The sequence below is a fragment of the Ranitomeya variabilis genome, chromosome 5 (genome assembly GCF_051348905.1).
Source record: "Ranitomeya variabilis isolate aRanVar5 chromosome 5, aRanVar5.hap1, whole genome shotgun sequence".
Classification (NCBI taxonomy): Eukaryota; Metazoa; Chordata; class Amphibia; order Anura; family Dendrobatidae; genus Ranitomeya; species Ranitomeya variabilis.
In genome coordinates this window covers 242,633,390-242,650,475 of record NC_135236.1, presented here as the reverse complement: position 1 = coordinate 242,650,475, position 17,086 = coordinate 242,633,390, and the positions used below count along the sequence as shown (strand labels likewise).

The following is a 17,086-nucleotide window of genomic DNA, read 5'->3' as shown; positions in this document are numbered from 1 at the left end:
CAGGCTGCTAGCTGAGGCTGCTTTGCCTCTGCACCATTTTAGAAACATAAGGCGACTGAAGCTGGCTGAATCCAATGACATGTTCAGCTTCAAGGAAGCATGGGCACACATTACAGCACAGAATCTGCTCATGCCATGTGCGCACAGTCAGGTGAGCGGCGCGCTCCAATCCCCCACCCCACTGAGAACCGGCTCTGCAATGGGCCCCACCATCTCCAGAGGGACCGCTGTGCTGAGGGGAGCCGTGCGCTCAGCAGCAGCTCAGAGAGAGACTTGGTGGGAACAGATAGTGCGCAGCAAGGACCAGTGAGTGCTGTGGTCCCGGAGCATCCGTACAGTGCAAGCCCGCACCCGAGCACCGCCACTGCTGACAGAGTCTGTGAGAAGAGACGTGCAGGGTGCCCGTTGGTCACCATGGAGCAAGGCGTAAAACATTCCAGGCTAGTGAGTAGTGTGTGCGTGCTGCCAGAGAGTGATCGGGTGCAGCACCCCACTGGGGAAGCAGTGTGCCAGTGGTTATCGGCACTTCAATCTTGGCAGGAGCAGGCAGTGTGCAGCATAGAGAGAAGAGTGCAGCACACCTAGTAGCTGACAGAGATCGAGATGCCGTGTGCTTTATGACCATGAGTACAGCGCTCATGCCGCAAAGTGAGAATCGTGTACTGGATAGACTTGTGTAAGCCACCTTACCAGCAGATACTTTCCTGCTCACAGGAGACCCTGATTTTGCCAGTTTATATTTGCCAAGCCACGTTGGGCTCGTACAATGCTGTGGCCCACACCCTTGTCAGCCACTGCAGCATATGGACTAAGGGTAGCGGAAGGTATCGGAGACCGACGGCTGCCACCATAAGATGAGGCATTGCTGCCCACAGGACCCCATAGGAAAAGACACCACACCAGCCGTTGTCGGCGCTATTCATTTCATGGACTTAGGAACCACTGACTTTCATCAGGACTGCTGTTATCTGAACCACTGTTCTTCAACTCACAAAATCCTTTGCCATTTAAACTGTTTAATCCCCTGTTTAACCCTGCACCTCCCTGAGTGGAATATTCCCCTGTTATTAAACTTGTTAGCCCTTTCTCTGCCTCCTGTCCATCACTGCATCCCACAACCTGCTTTCAGTATTTGCATCCTTCTGAGTTTTGATTCAGCAGAACTGATGTCATCACTATTAACAGCGCAGAGCCACAGTTCAAACTCTGCACAGAGTGTAATAGCGCATTGAGGGAGTACAGCCTAAAGAGTTCTATTCATTTTCTTTTTTTCATAACTGTGAGTAGGTGTGAAAGGCTGTGGTGGACATGATATTTGGGAGGGACTCTAGGAGCATCATCCCGTTTTCGAAGAAATTAGTGTGTAGGGTGACTGTGGAAGACATCATAATGTATGGGGGGTGTTGAAGCCATTAAACTGTGTAGGGTCGCTGTAGAGGCCATAAAACTATGTGGGGACCTTCATACTATCTGCATGGGGTCTGTGAGGGCTATCATATTGTGTATAGAGGGCTGTGAGGGCCATTATACTGTGTGTGGGGATCTGTGGGGGCAATCATAATGCGTGTGGAGGGCTGTTGAGGCCATCATACTTTGTATGTGGGACTGTGATCACAATCTTAATGTATGTGTGGGGCTGTGATAACTTTCTCTGTTGAGGGCTTTGGGGACCATAATACTGTGCTGGGGACTTTCAGGGTCATCATACTGTGCGTGGGAGGCAGTTGAGGCAGTATACTGTATGTAAAATTAAATAATTAATGATTGTATAATACTGTGTGTGAAGCGTTGTGGAGGCAATCATACTATGTTGAGTGGCTGAGTGGGCTATCATAATTTTTTGGGGGACATCATACTGTATGTGGGTAGCTATGGGGGTGACCATACTGTGTATGGGTGGCTAAAGAGCCATCATATTGTGTGTGGGGTCTGTGGGGACAATCAAAATGTGTGTGTGGCTGTTGGGGCCATCATACTATATAAGTGGCAGCCATCATACTGTGTGTGGGGGGCTTTTGGGGCCATTGTATAGAATGAAAAAAATTTCTCTGATCTTGAAAATGGAGAAGATATTTTACAAGCATTTTGCAGTTTTAATCATTGATGTACTTGAAACAAACTCTGTAACTGCCTGACTTATTATTGGTCTCTTTTAGAGATCTGTTCAAGAAGCAACCTTCTATTCAGTTGTGTTAGATGCCAGAATCATCTTACAGTAGGAGTTTTAAGCATCTTCTATGAAATATATACAGGATGTCTCAGCTGAACTCTATTGTACAAGTAGTGATATAAACTCAAGTTTTATGAATTTGTATGACATATATACTAACATGCATACAATCATTATCACTAGTGCTGTTACTATGTACGGACGTCAATATTTTCCTTAAACTATTATGTACGTAGTCTAGATTTATAGGCTTTTCACTTTCACAATGTATCAGAGAGCTCCAATGTATTTATAACGATTACCATAATATGTAGAAAGCCTGGGCTGTGCTAGAACCGGACTATGACGTGACACTATATTATCTCCATTGCAGATAACAGACAGATCCAGTGCAATATGATAGTCATATTTTTTTATACTTCTACAATTTTATTTAAAAAATAAATGTCAATAACATTTTTATTTTATCAATCATGAAGCAAAGAATCTTTGCAATATATCTTATCAGAGAAATCTGCTTTTTTCTCCACCAGGACTGACCATTCATTTTCAAAATTCTCATTTCCGGGTAAAATCTGTATTCAGTGAAGTTACATTACTGAGATAGGAGATTGCAGTTGCTGCTGATAAGATTCTATGGAGATGGTGGTGGATGGGGAGGAGCTCTGCCTTTTATTCCTCACTCATCCTCCCCGTTTACATAGAATTTAATGAGCACTGTACTATTAATATCTGGAATGAAAAATGTAAACGACGGCTACTCTTTAAAGAAGCTTTCCAGTAGGTAGAGGTTATTATCACCTATCCACTTTATGGGAGGTCCAACTGTGGGCTTTGGGATGCGTTTTCTTTTTCTGTTCCTTATTCAGGAAGTCAGTGGGCAACTCAGTGTGTGCAGCAGCACAGTTTACTTTTTCTTTTGTTAGGCTAGGGTCACATTCTGTTATGTGACCGCGTTTAACGGACTACGTTACACCGCGGCATAACGCGGTGTTAACGTAGTCCGTTAATGCCGCCATAGCCTGTAATGGTGAACGCGTCGCTAGCGCCCGCCCACATTGGGCGTGCGCTAGCGATGTGCCGTCATTTGAGTGACGGACCGCGAACGCTGCTTGCAGCGTTCGCGGTCTGTTCCTCGCTAGCGCAGATTGGGGATCTGCACTAGCGGGATCGGCATAACGCGATCCCTTTTGGGACATTGCGTTAGCGCAGTCCATAGCGCTATGCGCTAAACGGACTACCCTAACGCAATGTGACCCTTAGTGTACGTAACTGCTTACTGTGTTTTAATATGAAGTTCTAATAAACTGGGGATTGACAAAAGTGAAAATTAATACAGGGCCGTAACCAATAGCATGCAGTTTTAATGCAATTTTGTGTTCACCTTGTGATACTGTGAGACCACGGCACTTGAATAGCCTTAAATAACAAGACCCTAGCTGCTGCTAAATCCAACGTCAAAATAAACCGAAAAAGAAAAGACCACAATATTGAGAGAACCCCTGCGGAAGAGGAACCTAGAAATGCATTGGGAATAAATTGCGACCTCCTTCTGTGGATTCTTAACCAGCATAACCATGCATCCAAATTTTTCCTTTAGATATCATATGTTTTTTTTTTATTGTTAGGCATATACTTAACTGTTAGTAAGATCATGGGAAAATGCCGGCGTTTGTTGTAGTTGTTTGGTCAGACTACAGGGATCACCAGTGAGGCCAAATTACGGTCAAGAGTATTCGGAGAAGAGAATGCCTACTGGTTGTGAGCATAAGCAAGTCTGTTTATTGCCCTGTAAGCAGTTTTCTTATCCCATGTTCAGACAAATGTAAGACTATATACAAAGTTCCTACTGGACGTTCCACCAGTCGCCCCCTTCTTGGAAGTATGTCATGATAACTTTTCGCTATCATGCCTTTCCTTATAATACCCATAACACACAGTTTCTCTGAACATCACATGTGAGATAAGGAAATGTTAAGTAAAGTATGAAACCTTGAGAAATCATAAACAAAATATGAGAATAGTTCATGTTAAACAAAATATACAGCTGAGGAAACAATTAACCCTTCTACATCACTATTCACGTGTCTCTATCTTATGTATTTATGATGATGAGGGTCAAGGAGAAGGGCAAGCAATTAAAAGGTATTTTCATGGAGTCTGGGTGACATGCTGTAAGGTGGAATACATAAAATGCTAAAAAGCAAAGTTTTCATTTCTGAACATTGATCCTTGTAAATAAATTAAATACTATTGTCTTCTTTGCAACTTATACTATCTCAAGACATTTTCATTATAGAAGTCCCTGAGAAACACCTATTGCATAACTAAGGTGGTTCATCAATAAAGTGCCTAATTATGTCTGTTCTTCTCCGTTCCCTATCTATTGTGTGATCTGACAGGTTAAATTGATTCAGGGCGTGTATGAATTGTCATAAAAAAATAATGATGTCATCCATCCTGGTAACATCTTATGATCTTCTCATAACATGTGGAGGCAAAGCATGAATACCAAGCTTCATAGTCATTCTGGAGCATTTAGTTTGGGTAAAAACATATTGGATGTAATATATTGCGGAACTGTTTTGAAGTCCATATTTCATTATTACAGGCTGCAGTGAAATCAAGTTACGTGGGCCAAGTCCTTCTTTGTTATTGTCAATTTCTCATTTGGACTGTAAGAGGCTCACAAAACTTACAATTCTGCTTACAACTGCATATCCCTATAGTTAAGTGATGTGTGCAGGGACTCAGAATTGTATTTAGCAATTCATGTGATCGATCCAAACTTGGATCATATTGTGTTCAAAGTATCAAGCACCACTCATCGCTTATGATAAAACATTGCTTCTGGATAATTGTATGTTATACACTAGCCAGAAAGGACACTGGTGGAATTCATCAAGGGAATGCATAACATTCTGTACTTTTAGTGTTTTCACTCTGCTTTATCCAAATACTACGTTTAAGGCATACCGATTTAAAGAAATACTCTCATCAAAGTTTTTATTCTCCTAATATAAAGCAATCACCATATTATATAGCACTGTGTACTTACACTTGCTCATTTTTCCTTTCCAACCAGCTAATTCTTCTCTTTTCTCTGCTCTGTCTAGAAACAAGAAGTCTCTTGTCCCAGCAGAAATCACTTACCCCTTCAACTCCTGACCCAGCTGCTCTGCTCCTCCATTCCCCTGCTAGGGACTTTTGTATTGACCTGAGTCACACAGGCACAATTTACCTCCCGTTTCTACATAGAGTTTAGAAGGATTCAGCTAGTCAGATTTTAATCATGAGATGTCATAGATCTAATGGAAAATAAAATAATTAACAGGGTAGAAAGGTAAAATGAGCAATTGTAAGTACACAATGCTATATAATGTGATGACTGTAATAAGAGGATACAAATTTTGATGGGAGTTCTTCTTAAATATACCACAAATGTCTGATAGATGTAAGTCCCACCTCTTGTATGTGCATCTGTCTCGAGAATATGGCCCCTTTACATAGCCGCTGTAAGTAGAGAAGTGGCCATGCACAGCTATCTTTATTCACTTCTATTATTTGGAACGCCAATCAAAGATGAAGGTAACCTGATAACATGTCATCAGGATATTAGACCCATAACTAAAGGGATGTGTGTATTAACCACTTAACCAACTTAAAGCTTTTTTCGGTTTTACGTTTTTGTTTTTCGCTCCCCTTCTTCCCAGAGCCATAACTTTTAAACTTTTCCGTCAATATGGCCACGTGAGGGCTTGTTTTTGTGGGACGAGTTGTATTTTTGAATGACACCATTGGTTTTGCCATGGCATGTACAAGAAAACAGGGAAAAAATTCAAAGTGCAGTGAAATTGCAAAAAAGTGCAATCCCACAGTTTTTCTTTTTAGTTGGTTGGCTAAATGCTAAAACTGACCTGCCATTATGATTCTCCAGGTCAGTTCAGGTTCATAGACACCAAACATGTCTAGGTTCTATTTTATCTAAGTGGTGAAAAAAAAATTCTAACTTTTTTTAAAAAAATTGTGCCATATTCCATTAGCTGTAATGTCTTAATTTTTCGTGATCTTGGGTTGGGTGAGGGGTTATTTTTTGCGTGCCGAGTTGACGGTTTTTAACGATTCCATTTTGGTGCAGATACGTTCTTTTGATCTCCCGTTATTGCATTTTAATGCAATGTCACGGCCACCAAAAAAGTAATTCTGGCGTTTTGACTTTTTTTTCTTGCTACGCTGTTTAGCAATCATGTTAATCCTTGTTTTCAATTGATAGATTGGGCGATTCTGAACATGGCAATACCAAATATGTGTATGTTTGATTTTATTTTTATTTTGAATGAGATGAAAGGGGGGTGATTTGAATTTTTATGTATATGTATTTTTTTATATTTCTAAAAACATTTTCTTTTTACTTTTGGCATGCTTCGATAGTCTCCATGGGAGACTAGAAGCTGCCGCAATCTGATTGGCTCTGCTACATAGAGGCGATGACTCTATAAAGCAGATTTATTCACTTTCTATGAGCGCCGACCACTGTGTTGCGCTCACAGCAAGCCGGCACTGATAACCATAGACGTCTCCAGGAGACCTCCGGTTGTCATGCCAACACACCGGTGACCCGCAATCACGTGATGGGAGTCACCGATGGGTGGATCTCCAGCGCGATTGCAGGAAACGCTTGTTAAATGGGTTTAACATTTAATGGGTTAACAGCGAAGGGTGGATAGCGATTCCCTCCACGGCTATTCCTGGCACAAGTTAGCTGTTCAAAACAGCTGATATGTGCCTAGAAAGATGTAGGCTCACCACAGGAGCTCACATCAAAGGGAGGGAGTCCAACATCGGTATATTATTACCACTGATGTTGGAAAGGGGTTACATTTACACCTTGCTTGTAATATTTCATTTGGAAATTTTGGAGAGATCCAATCTTAAATTTGTAATCAAAAGTGGAGAGGGAGGATACTGCACTTCCAGCTCTTCTTCCCTTCTTTCCATTTCCCTGCTCTTCGGCCTCTGGTCTATGATGGACCAGTCACTCTTCTCTCAGAGACCTGCCTCCCATTCCTAAGATTCTACATAGGCTCCGTCATTGTCCGATGTTGTTTAATCATGTGGTGCCCCCTCTGATGAAGTGATAATGGAGTCTGTGCAGAATCTCTGGCAGGGAAGGCAGGTCACTGAGAGAAGTATGGCCTGTCCATCTGAGACTAGAAGCTGGCAGCAAGTTGGGAAATATGGAGAGAGGTAGAAAAGCTGAAGGTGCAGTGTCCGCCCTTTGCACTTGGGATAAAAATGTCAAGGCTTGTTTCCTCTACAATTTCCAAATGAAATAGTAAATTCACATCTTGCTTTTATTAACTATTAAAGAGGCTTTACATATATGCTTTTAGTTAGGGGTCTAATATCCTGAAGACATGTTACCTTCAAAAGAGAACCACCACTCCAGTCACTGCTGATATGAGGCAGGGGTTAGTAACGTCCTTGAACAAGATTGATGCAGGTACCAAAGGCAGCATCCTTGAATATGTCATAAATAACTGAGAAGGGAATAACCCAATAAAGGAACATTTATAGTATTTAATAGTGACTTTAACATGCAGAATCCTATAAGTGTACAATGCAGTGACTGTTAGGCTTCTGCTGTTTCCATACCTCTCACATGACCGATTCATATATGATGTATATACAGTCATTCACGAGCAGACCACTTTCTCTTCTTCTCTCACTTGGGACCATTGTGAGACGTGGAAGAGAAAAAGAGAAAGCAGTCAGCACATGATTGTTAGTATAGAAATCATAAACTTAGTAAGCACCTGATAATCATAGAGTATGGAACTGCACAATCAACACAATAAACACATGCTAACGTACCTGTGAAGTACTAGAATTGTTCCAGACAACACCTTCCCACCTTGTCCTGCCAGTACTACCATTACTTCTACTACTGTCACTACGAATAATACGATAAATGCAGGATAGCATGCATCATTTTTATAAAACCTTTTTCCTGCTCAATTTCACTTTGTCTTTGATAGAAAATGTAGTTTAATGGTTTGTTTAAATGACATAATTGATATTATTAATAATATGCTGTAATTTTCTGACGAATGATTATACATTGTTTTACCTGGGTAATTTTTTTCCCGTGTTTGATGTCTCCTAGTCTCATATCTACTAATATGTATGCCTGGTATATGTTATTCATGTTTGGAATGACCTGTTTTACAGGATATCATGTCATGTCTGAAATAATTGGCATTGAGAATCTGGGATGTCCAATTGAATATTTAAATATCAAAATACCAGCTGGAGATGAAGTGTTCGATCCAGACAGCACTGGAAAAATTGTCATGCCGTTCCGACGAAGTAAATGGTGTAAGCAAAGCGGGAACAGTCCAAATAATCCACGCTATCAAGTAAGATCAACATGGCTTATGGAAAAAGCTTAAAGAAAATCCAGCTGTTCAAACAGATTCTTTACAAACACTTGTTATTCATTTTATGGTGGTGCTTAGCATTTGGTATAGGTTAATAGGATGAGTGTGTGATTTTGTTGTATGCAGTGGGGTGACATGATGTTCTTACAGTTTGGGCTCCTGGCCCCACCACTGTCCACCGTGTTGGCTGCAATCTGCTGTCACCGCATTCTACTGCCTATGCTGCCTTTGCTTTGTGTGTAGAGGAGGAGACGACTAGATCACTCAGATTTGGTGAATATAAACTTAATATTTTTGCAAGGGTTTGTACACAGATGGCATTTATACTTGTGGAGGGGGCACTTAGAAGAAATCATTATTTTTTAAGGTGTTATTCACACTAAAGGAGGGTACAATACCTGCCTAAAAAACAGATAATCCATGCTATGTCACTGAGTCTAGCCAATCCTTTATGAGTTACATACATTAACAGCATATATCTTTCATCTGTCCGAATGCTACACTTTATTATCAGTATGGAGTCCATACTGTTTGGCTGGCAAGATTGGACACAATTACACACATTGCCAATCCTTTTAGGATGCTATTACATGTTTATGCCAAGACACTGTAACTCAGGGGTGGGCAATTCATTTTCCTGAAGTTACACATGAGAGACCGTGACTGTTGTAGAGGGCCGAACTAATAGGCTGAAATTAATTCTGATCAAGAAAAATGTTTAACATTGTAATTGTAATTATTATTTGATATTAATATTAATTGTATCACTTAATATTGAGTAGAATTAAGTATGCTGATATCCCCTATACACACTATGAGCCCTCTGACAGCCCCTTACATACAGTATGAGCCCCCAGATAGCCTCTCATATACAGTATGAGCCACCACAAAGCCCCGTATATACAGTATGAGACCTCACACAGCCCCTATATACACTATCAGGCCCCACATAGTCTTTTAGTATACAGTGTGAGCCCCCACATAGACTCTGTATATGTAATAGGGATACAGTATGAGCCCCCACATATCTTCCTATATACAGTATGAGCACCCACACAGTCCCCTACATACATTATGAGCCCTCACATAGCCTCCTATATTCAGTTTGAGCCCCGACATAGCCTCCTATATATAGTATGAGCCCCCCAAATATCACCTTATATACTGTATAAGCCCTCGCATAGCCTTCTATATTCAGTATTCAGTATGAGACTTCAAATAGCCCCTTATATAAATTATGAGCCTCACAGTCTTCTATATACAACATGAGGCCCCACACAACCCCCACATACAGTATGAGCCCCCACATAGCCTCCTATATTCAGTTTGAGCGCCCACATAGTCTCCTATATAGTATGAGACCCCACATATCCCCTTATATACTGTATAAGCCCTCACATAGCCTCCTATATTCAGTGTGAGCCCCCAAATAGCCCCTTATATAAATTATGAGCCTCACAGTCTCCTATATACAACATGAGGCCCCACACAACCCCCACATACAGTATGAGCCCCCACATAGCCTCCTATATTCAGTTTGAGCGCCCACATAGTCTCCTATATAGTATGAGACCCCACATATCCCCTTATATACTGTATAAGCCCTCACATAGCCTCCTATATTCAGTGTGAGCCCCCAAATAGCCCCTTATATAAATTATAAGCCCCACAGTCTCCTATATATAGCATGGACCCCCACACAGTCCCCAACATACAGTATGAGCCCAAACAAAGCCTTCTTTATGCAGTTTGATCCCCCACATAGCCTCCTATATACTATGAGTCCCTACATAGCCTCCTATATACATTATGAGCTCCAACATAGTCTCTCTATGTACAATATGAGCCTGCGCATAGCCTCCTATGGATATGCAAACATACCATACACAAATGAAAAAAACAAACAACACATACTCACCTCACTCCTGTTCCCCCAACACTCTGCTCTGGTCTCCGGTGCCTTAACTCTCAAGATGTAATGACATCATCACATCTATTGTCATGCATGCTGATTGGTGGAAGAAGGATCCATTGGCGACAGTGATTCCATTGGAAAACGGTCGGCAGCATGGTTAGAGCACTTGGCTGTAACTCATGGATTATCGCTACTTATCACAGTTTTTGGTCAAGTATAGGTCAAGTATACAAATCTGCAGTAATCTGCTAATTGTTTCCTCTGGCTGACGATAACCATTATTATTTCAAATGTTGTTAATTGTCAGGGCTAGAGATGCACTACAATGCATTTTATTATTATTTTTTTTGTATATACTTCATTATATTAGGCTTATGAAAATAGAAAAAAGTGCTGCTGGATTTATGTAAAAAAACGAATAGGCTTATAATGATTTTGTGTTTACCAGGTTAATTCGGTGACATCATGGATTGATGGCAGTTCTATATATGGCCCTTCACATTCTTGGTGTGATGCTTTGAGAAGCTTTTCTGATGGAAAATTAACATCTAGCGCAGATCCAATGTTTCCTGAAGAAGCCGATAATAGGATTCCTATGTGGAAACCTGTCTATCCTTTCAAAAGGGGGACAGAAAATATTGGGATTTATGGTATGGTCAATTTAGTTTTCTGTTTTTACAGTTTTTGTATTTATCTTTTGAAGCATTATTGAAACATGTATGGAGCACCGCGTAATTATAAATCTTTGTATTAGCTGTAAAGAGAAGATAAAGTAGCATTGCACAGAAGATTCAATCTACCCACAATATGAGTTTCTGGAAATAACTGCAGGCATGTGTATGATGCTTATGTTATAGTCACATTAACATTGCTAGGTTTTTTGGATGTTTGGCAAAAATACTCTCTTAAAAATGCCATAATCACAGTGAGCCCCATCAAGGTCAAAATGGTCCAATTGAACTTATGGTTAGGATCACACGAGCGTGTATTCTCTCATCTGGGAGACTTGGGTCAGATATGCAAATCACACTGTGATCAAACGCTGATTTTCTCAGATGAGAAGAAAATGGGAAAAAGAATGTCTACGTTGTGTCAGTCCATGAAAATTGGACTACACTCAGATGTAATTCGAGTGCAGTTCGATGTCTTCAACAGACTAAATGGCTTGTATTGCTGAGTGTGTTCTGAATATTGGATCAATCTTGGGCATGTTGTGATCTTTCCCCAAACTGGTTCTATCTGAGGAAAAATTCAGACTTGCGCAAAGCCCCATAGAATAACATTGGTCCGAGTGCAGTCCGATGTTTTGTCAGATCGCACTCTAACTGAGAATATGGTCATCTGCACAAGACATACCAGTATCAATTAAAACACAGGTCAGGTAAAGCTGTCATGACTCACTATGTGATAGCAATACATTTCTAAAGGGAACCTGTCACCCCCAAAATCAAAGGTGAGCTAAGCCCACCGGCATCAGGGGCTTACCTACAGCATTCTGTAATGCTGTAGATAAGCCCCCGATGTATCCTGAAAGATGAGAAAAAGAGGTTAGATTATACTCACCCAGGGGCGGTCCTGGTTCTGTTCTGGTCCAATGGGTGTCACGGTCCGGTCCGGGGCTTCTTATCTTCTTACGATGACGTCCTCTTCTTGTCTTCATGCTGCAGCTCAGGTACAGGCGTATTTTGGCTGCCCAGTTGAGGCCTCTCTGACCTTTCCTGACGCCTGCGCACTGCAGTACTTTGCTCTGCCCTCAACAGAGCAGACAAAGTAAGTCTGCGCCGGAGCCACAGTGTGAAGACAAGAAGAGGACGTCAACGTAAGAAGATGGGAGACCCCAGACCGTGATGCCCATCGGATCAGAACAGAACCGAGACCGCCCCTGGGTGAGTATAATCTAACCTCTTTTTCTATCTTTCAGGATACATTGGGGGCTTATCTACAGCATTCCAGAATTCTGTAGATAAGCCCCTGATGCCGGAGGGCTTAGCTCACCTTCGATTTTGGGGGTGACAGGTTCCCTTTAAGATAATGACCCAGCATACTTGTAGTATATAATTGTATGGTTATGCAGTAATATGAAATGTCTAGGGAAAGAAGTCAGGGATTATTTTTCTTTAAAATATTCCCTCTTACACTCTCTATAAAATTACTTTATAGGATTTGGTTACAACAGAGCCAATGAAAATCCATTCCTTCAAGCTGAAAGCATTGTTTGGTTCAGATATCATAACTATCTAGCTGAAGAATTTGCTAAAAACCATCCAGAGTGGTCAGATGAAGACTTGTTTCATTATGCTAGAAAATGGGTGATTGCTACCTACCAGGTATGAGAATGCAATATTGCAGTATGCTGTAGGTAATTTTTCTGAAAATGTTATTGTTTTGCACCATAAACATGACTGAGCTGTCCGGTGTCAAAATGCAGCTCCCATAAAATTGGGATACTGAACTATTCAGCTCTGGAAACATTTTTTTCTGATGGGGAATAACCAGATAACAGAACATTGCACGCAACACCATATGGTTATAAATAATTGCACATAATTTGCATTAAATGTACGTGAACCTAAGGAGTGTATTTAATACTTAAGTAGCACAACAGGTTATGTCACAATGTAAATGTAGTACTGCACATCCAAAGAAAAAAATAAACTAGACATGTCACATAAAGAAAAATGGAAGTATGCATAATTATAGTGTTTTCCTTCCTATTTGTGTTTAAATATTTACTCAGGTAATAATTGTTTTACAATGACTTTGATCTGATCACACATATTCTTTATTTAGAATATTGCATTGTATGAATGGCTACCTGTGTTTCTTCAAAAGCAAGTTCCTCCTTACCAAGGTGAGTCCTTCCCAATGAACAATGCCATGTATATTTGTTTAAAAAGTAAGGTGTTATCTATATGGAATTTATTTAGCTATATAGCTTTGAATTAATTGGGTATAATGTTCTTAAGTGTCATCATTTGTCAAGTGTTCAGAGGACCTATAAAATATTTACATTCATCGAATCACAGCAAAGCTAGTTAAAAGATTTTATCTTCATCAATTCACATTAATTTTGGTTTCTAGCCAAATAATGAAAACGTGTAACTTCTGGTTGTATGCTCCATCATGCTATTGCCTTGTTTAATCCTAGAATTGATGGACAAGTTAATGATATGCAAATTATGAAAAATGACAAACATTTTCAAATCATCTGGTGCTGGTAGTGGATGATTCAATTATTAGGGGAACAGATAGGGCAATCTGTCACAAAGACAGGGATCGTCGGACGGTGTGCTGCCTACCTGGCTCTCGAGTCCGACACATCGCTGATCGGGTGGACAGACTACTGGGAGGGGCTGGTGAGGACCCAGCGGTCATGGTGCACATTGGCACAAATGACAAAGTTAGAGGTAGGTGGAAGGTCCTTAAAGATGATTTCAGGGAATTAGACTGCAAGCTGAAAGCAAGGACCTCCAACGTGGTATTTTCTGAAATACTGCCTGTACCACGTGCCACGCCAGAGAGGCAACGGGAGATTAGGGAGGTTAATAAGTGGCTCAAGAATTGGTGTAGGAAGAAGGGGTTTGGGTTCCTGCAGAACTGGACTGACTTCTCAGTTGGCTACAGGTTCTACGCTAGGGATGGGCTGCACCTCAATGGGGAAGGTGCAGCTGTGCTGGGGGAGAAAATGGCTAGAAGGTTGGAACAGTGTTTAAACTAGGGATTGGGGGAGGGTATTCATTTTATAGGAGGGGAAGATAGTGCAGATAGAGACCTGGACACAAATAAGGAAGTTGGGGGTGGTGGTGGCATGGGGTGGGGTTAGAGCAATTAATAATTTAAGAAAGAATAGAGGTACAGAGAGATACATAAAGTGCATGTATACTAATGCCAAAAGCCTCACCAACAAAATGGAGGAATTAGAATTAATGTTGTTGGAGCATAATTATGACATGGTGGGGATATCTGAAACATGACTGGATGAGAGCCATGACTGGGCTGTTAACTTACAGGACTATAATCTGCTCAGAAATGATCGAACGGAAAAGCGAGGGGGAGGGGTGTGTCTATATGTAAAATTATCCTTAAAACCCATCCTGCGTGATAATATAGGTGAATCTAATGAAAATGTAGAGTCCCTGTGGGTGGAGATAAGGGGAGGAGGAGGAAAAAATAATAAATTACTGATAGGTGTTAGTTATAAGCAACGGAGAATATCCTCGTAAATAGTGTTGAGCATTCCGATACCGCAAGTATCGGGTATCGGCCGATATTTGCGGTATCGGAATTCCGATACCGAGATCCGATACTTTTGTTGTATCGGGAATCGGTATCGGGATCGATATAATGTGTAAAATAAAGAATTAAAATAAAAAATATTGCTATACTCACCTCTCCGACGCAGCCTGGACTTTACCGCCGTAACCGGGAGCCTTCTAGAATTAGGCATTCAGGACCTGAAAATTACTTCACGGCTTGTGATTGGTCATGTCGCGGTCACATGGGCGGCACGCGACCAATCAGAAGCCGTGACGTCACAGAAGGCAATAAACGCGTGCATTTTAAGCAAAGAAGGCTCCCGGTTACGGCGGTAAAGTCCAGGCTGCGTCGGAGAGGTGAGTATATCAATATTTTTTATTTTAATTCTTTATTTTACACATTAATATGGATCCCAGGGCCTGAAGGAGAGTTTCCTCTCCTTCAGACCCTGGGAACCATCAGGGATACCGTCCGATACTTGAGTCCCTTTGACTTGTATTTGTATCGGGTATCGGTATCGGATTAGATCCGATACTTTGCCGGTATCGGCCGATACTTTCCGATACCGATACTTTCAAGTATCGGACGGTATCGCTCAACACTACTCGTAAAGCAAATAGATGAAGCTACGACTCAAGGAGAAGTAATTATTATGGGAGACTTCAACTACCCTGAAATACATTGGGGAACAGAAACCTGCAGTTCCAGTAAGTGTAATCGGTTTTTGACAACTATGAGAGACAATTACCTTTCACAACTTGTTCAGGAACCAACAAAAAGGGGGGCACTGCTAGACCTAATATTAACCAACAGGCCAGACCGCATATCAAATATAAGGGATGAGGGGTCACTTGGGAAACAGTGATCAGATGTGTAGTAGAGGGGTTGCAAGGACACTAAACTTCAGTAGGGCAAATTTCCAAAGGATGAGAGATGATCTTGGTGCAATTGAGAAAATGGGAGATGTTTATTAGCATCCTGGATAGGACCTGTGAACAGTATATACCGTATGGGAATAAACATACTAGAAATGGGCGGTAACCAATATGGCTAAATAGAGCTGTAAGGGGCGCAATAAGTGACAAAAAGAAAACATTTAGATAATTAAAGGAAGTAGGTAGTGATGGGGCATTTAATAAATACAGAAAATTAAAAAAATTCAGTAAAAAGCAAATCAAGGCAGCAAAAATTGAGACAGAGAGACTCATTGCCAGAGAGAGTAAAAATAATCCCAAAATATTATTTAACTACGTAAATAGTAAGAAACTAAAATATGATAGTGTTGGCCCCCTTAAAAACAGTCTGTGTGAAATGGTGGATGAGGATGAGGAAAAAGCCAATGTGCTAAATGACTTTTTTTCATCAGTATTTACACAAGAAAATCCCATGGCAGACAATATGATCAGTGATAACAAAAATTCCCCACTAAATGTCATGTGCTTAACCCAACAGGAAATACGACGAAGTCTAAATATCACTAAAATTGACAAATCTCCAGGCCCGGATGGGATACACCCCCGAGTACTGCAGGAATTAAGTACAGTAATTGATAGACCATTATTTTTAATTTTTAAAGACTCCATAACGGTCTGTACCACAGGACTGGCGTATAGCAAATGTGGTGCCAATATTCAAAAAGGGGACAAAAACTGAACTCGGAAATTATAGGCCAGTAAGCTTAACCTCTACAGTGAGTAAAATCTTGGAGGGTATTCTAAGGGATGCTATGCTGGAGTATCTGATCTGACACTGTGCACAATATGACAGTGTATCTGAAGAGGAATAACCTCATGGCCCCATATCAGCATGGGTTTACTAGGGACCATTCCTGTCAGACTAATCTGATCAATTTCTATGAAGAGGTAAGATACGGACTGGACCAAGGGAACCCAAAAGACGTAGTGTATATAGACTTTTCAAAAGCTTTTGATACGGTGCCACACAAAAAGTTGATATATAAAATGAGAATAATGGGGATAGGGGAAAATATGTGTAAGTGGGTTAAGAGCTGGCTCAGGGATAGGAAACAAAGGGTGGTTATTAATGGAGCACACTCGGACTGGGTCGCGGTTAGCAGTTCGGTACCACAGGGGTCAGTATTAGGCCCTCCTCTTTTTAACATATTTATTAATTACCTTGTAGGGGGCATACAGAGCAGAATTTCAATATTTGCAGGTAACAATAAAATCTGCAGGGTAATCAATACAGAGAAGGACAATTTTATACTACAGAATTATTTATGTAAACTAAAATCTTGGGCTATTAAATGGCAAATGAGCTTTAATGGGGATAAATGTAAGGCCA

The 17,086-nt window shown here is 40.9% G+C and overlaps 1 protein-coding gene across 2 annotated transcripts in view; it reads left to right on the top strand.

The window, feature by feature from the left end:
* Positions 1–17,086, top strand: part of LOC143775604 (dual oxidase 1-like) — a 325,016-nt gene that overhangs the window by 38,003 nt on the left and 269,927 nt on the right. For both annotated transcript variants that reach the window (XM_077263942.1, XM_077263940.1), the window contains 4 exons: positions 8,402–8,589; positions 10,974–11,175; positions 12,686–12,852; positions 13,316–13,376. In XM_077263942.1, coding sequence (XP_077120057.1) covers positions 8,402–8,589; positions 10,974–11,175; positions 12,686–12,852; positions 13,316–13,376 — 618 coding nt within the window. The remainder of the gene's footprint in view (positions 1–8,401; positions 8,590–10,973; positions 11,176–12,685; positions 12,853–13,315; positions 13,377–17,086) is intronic.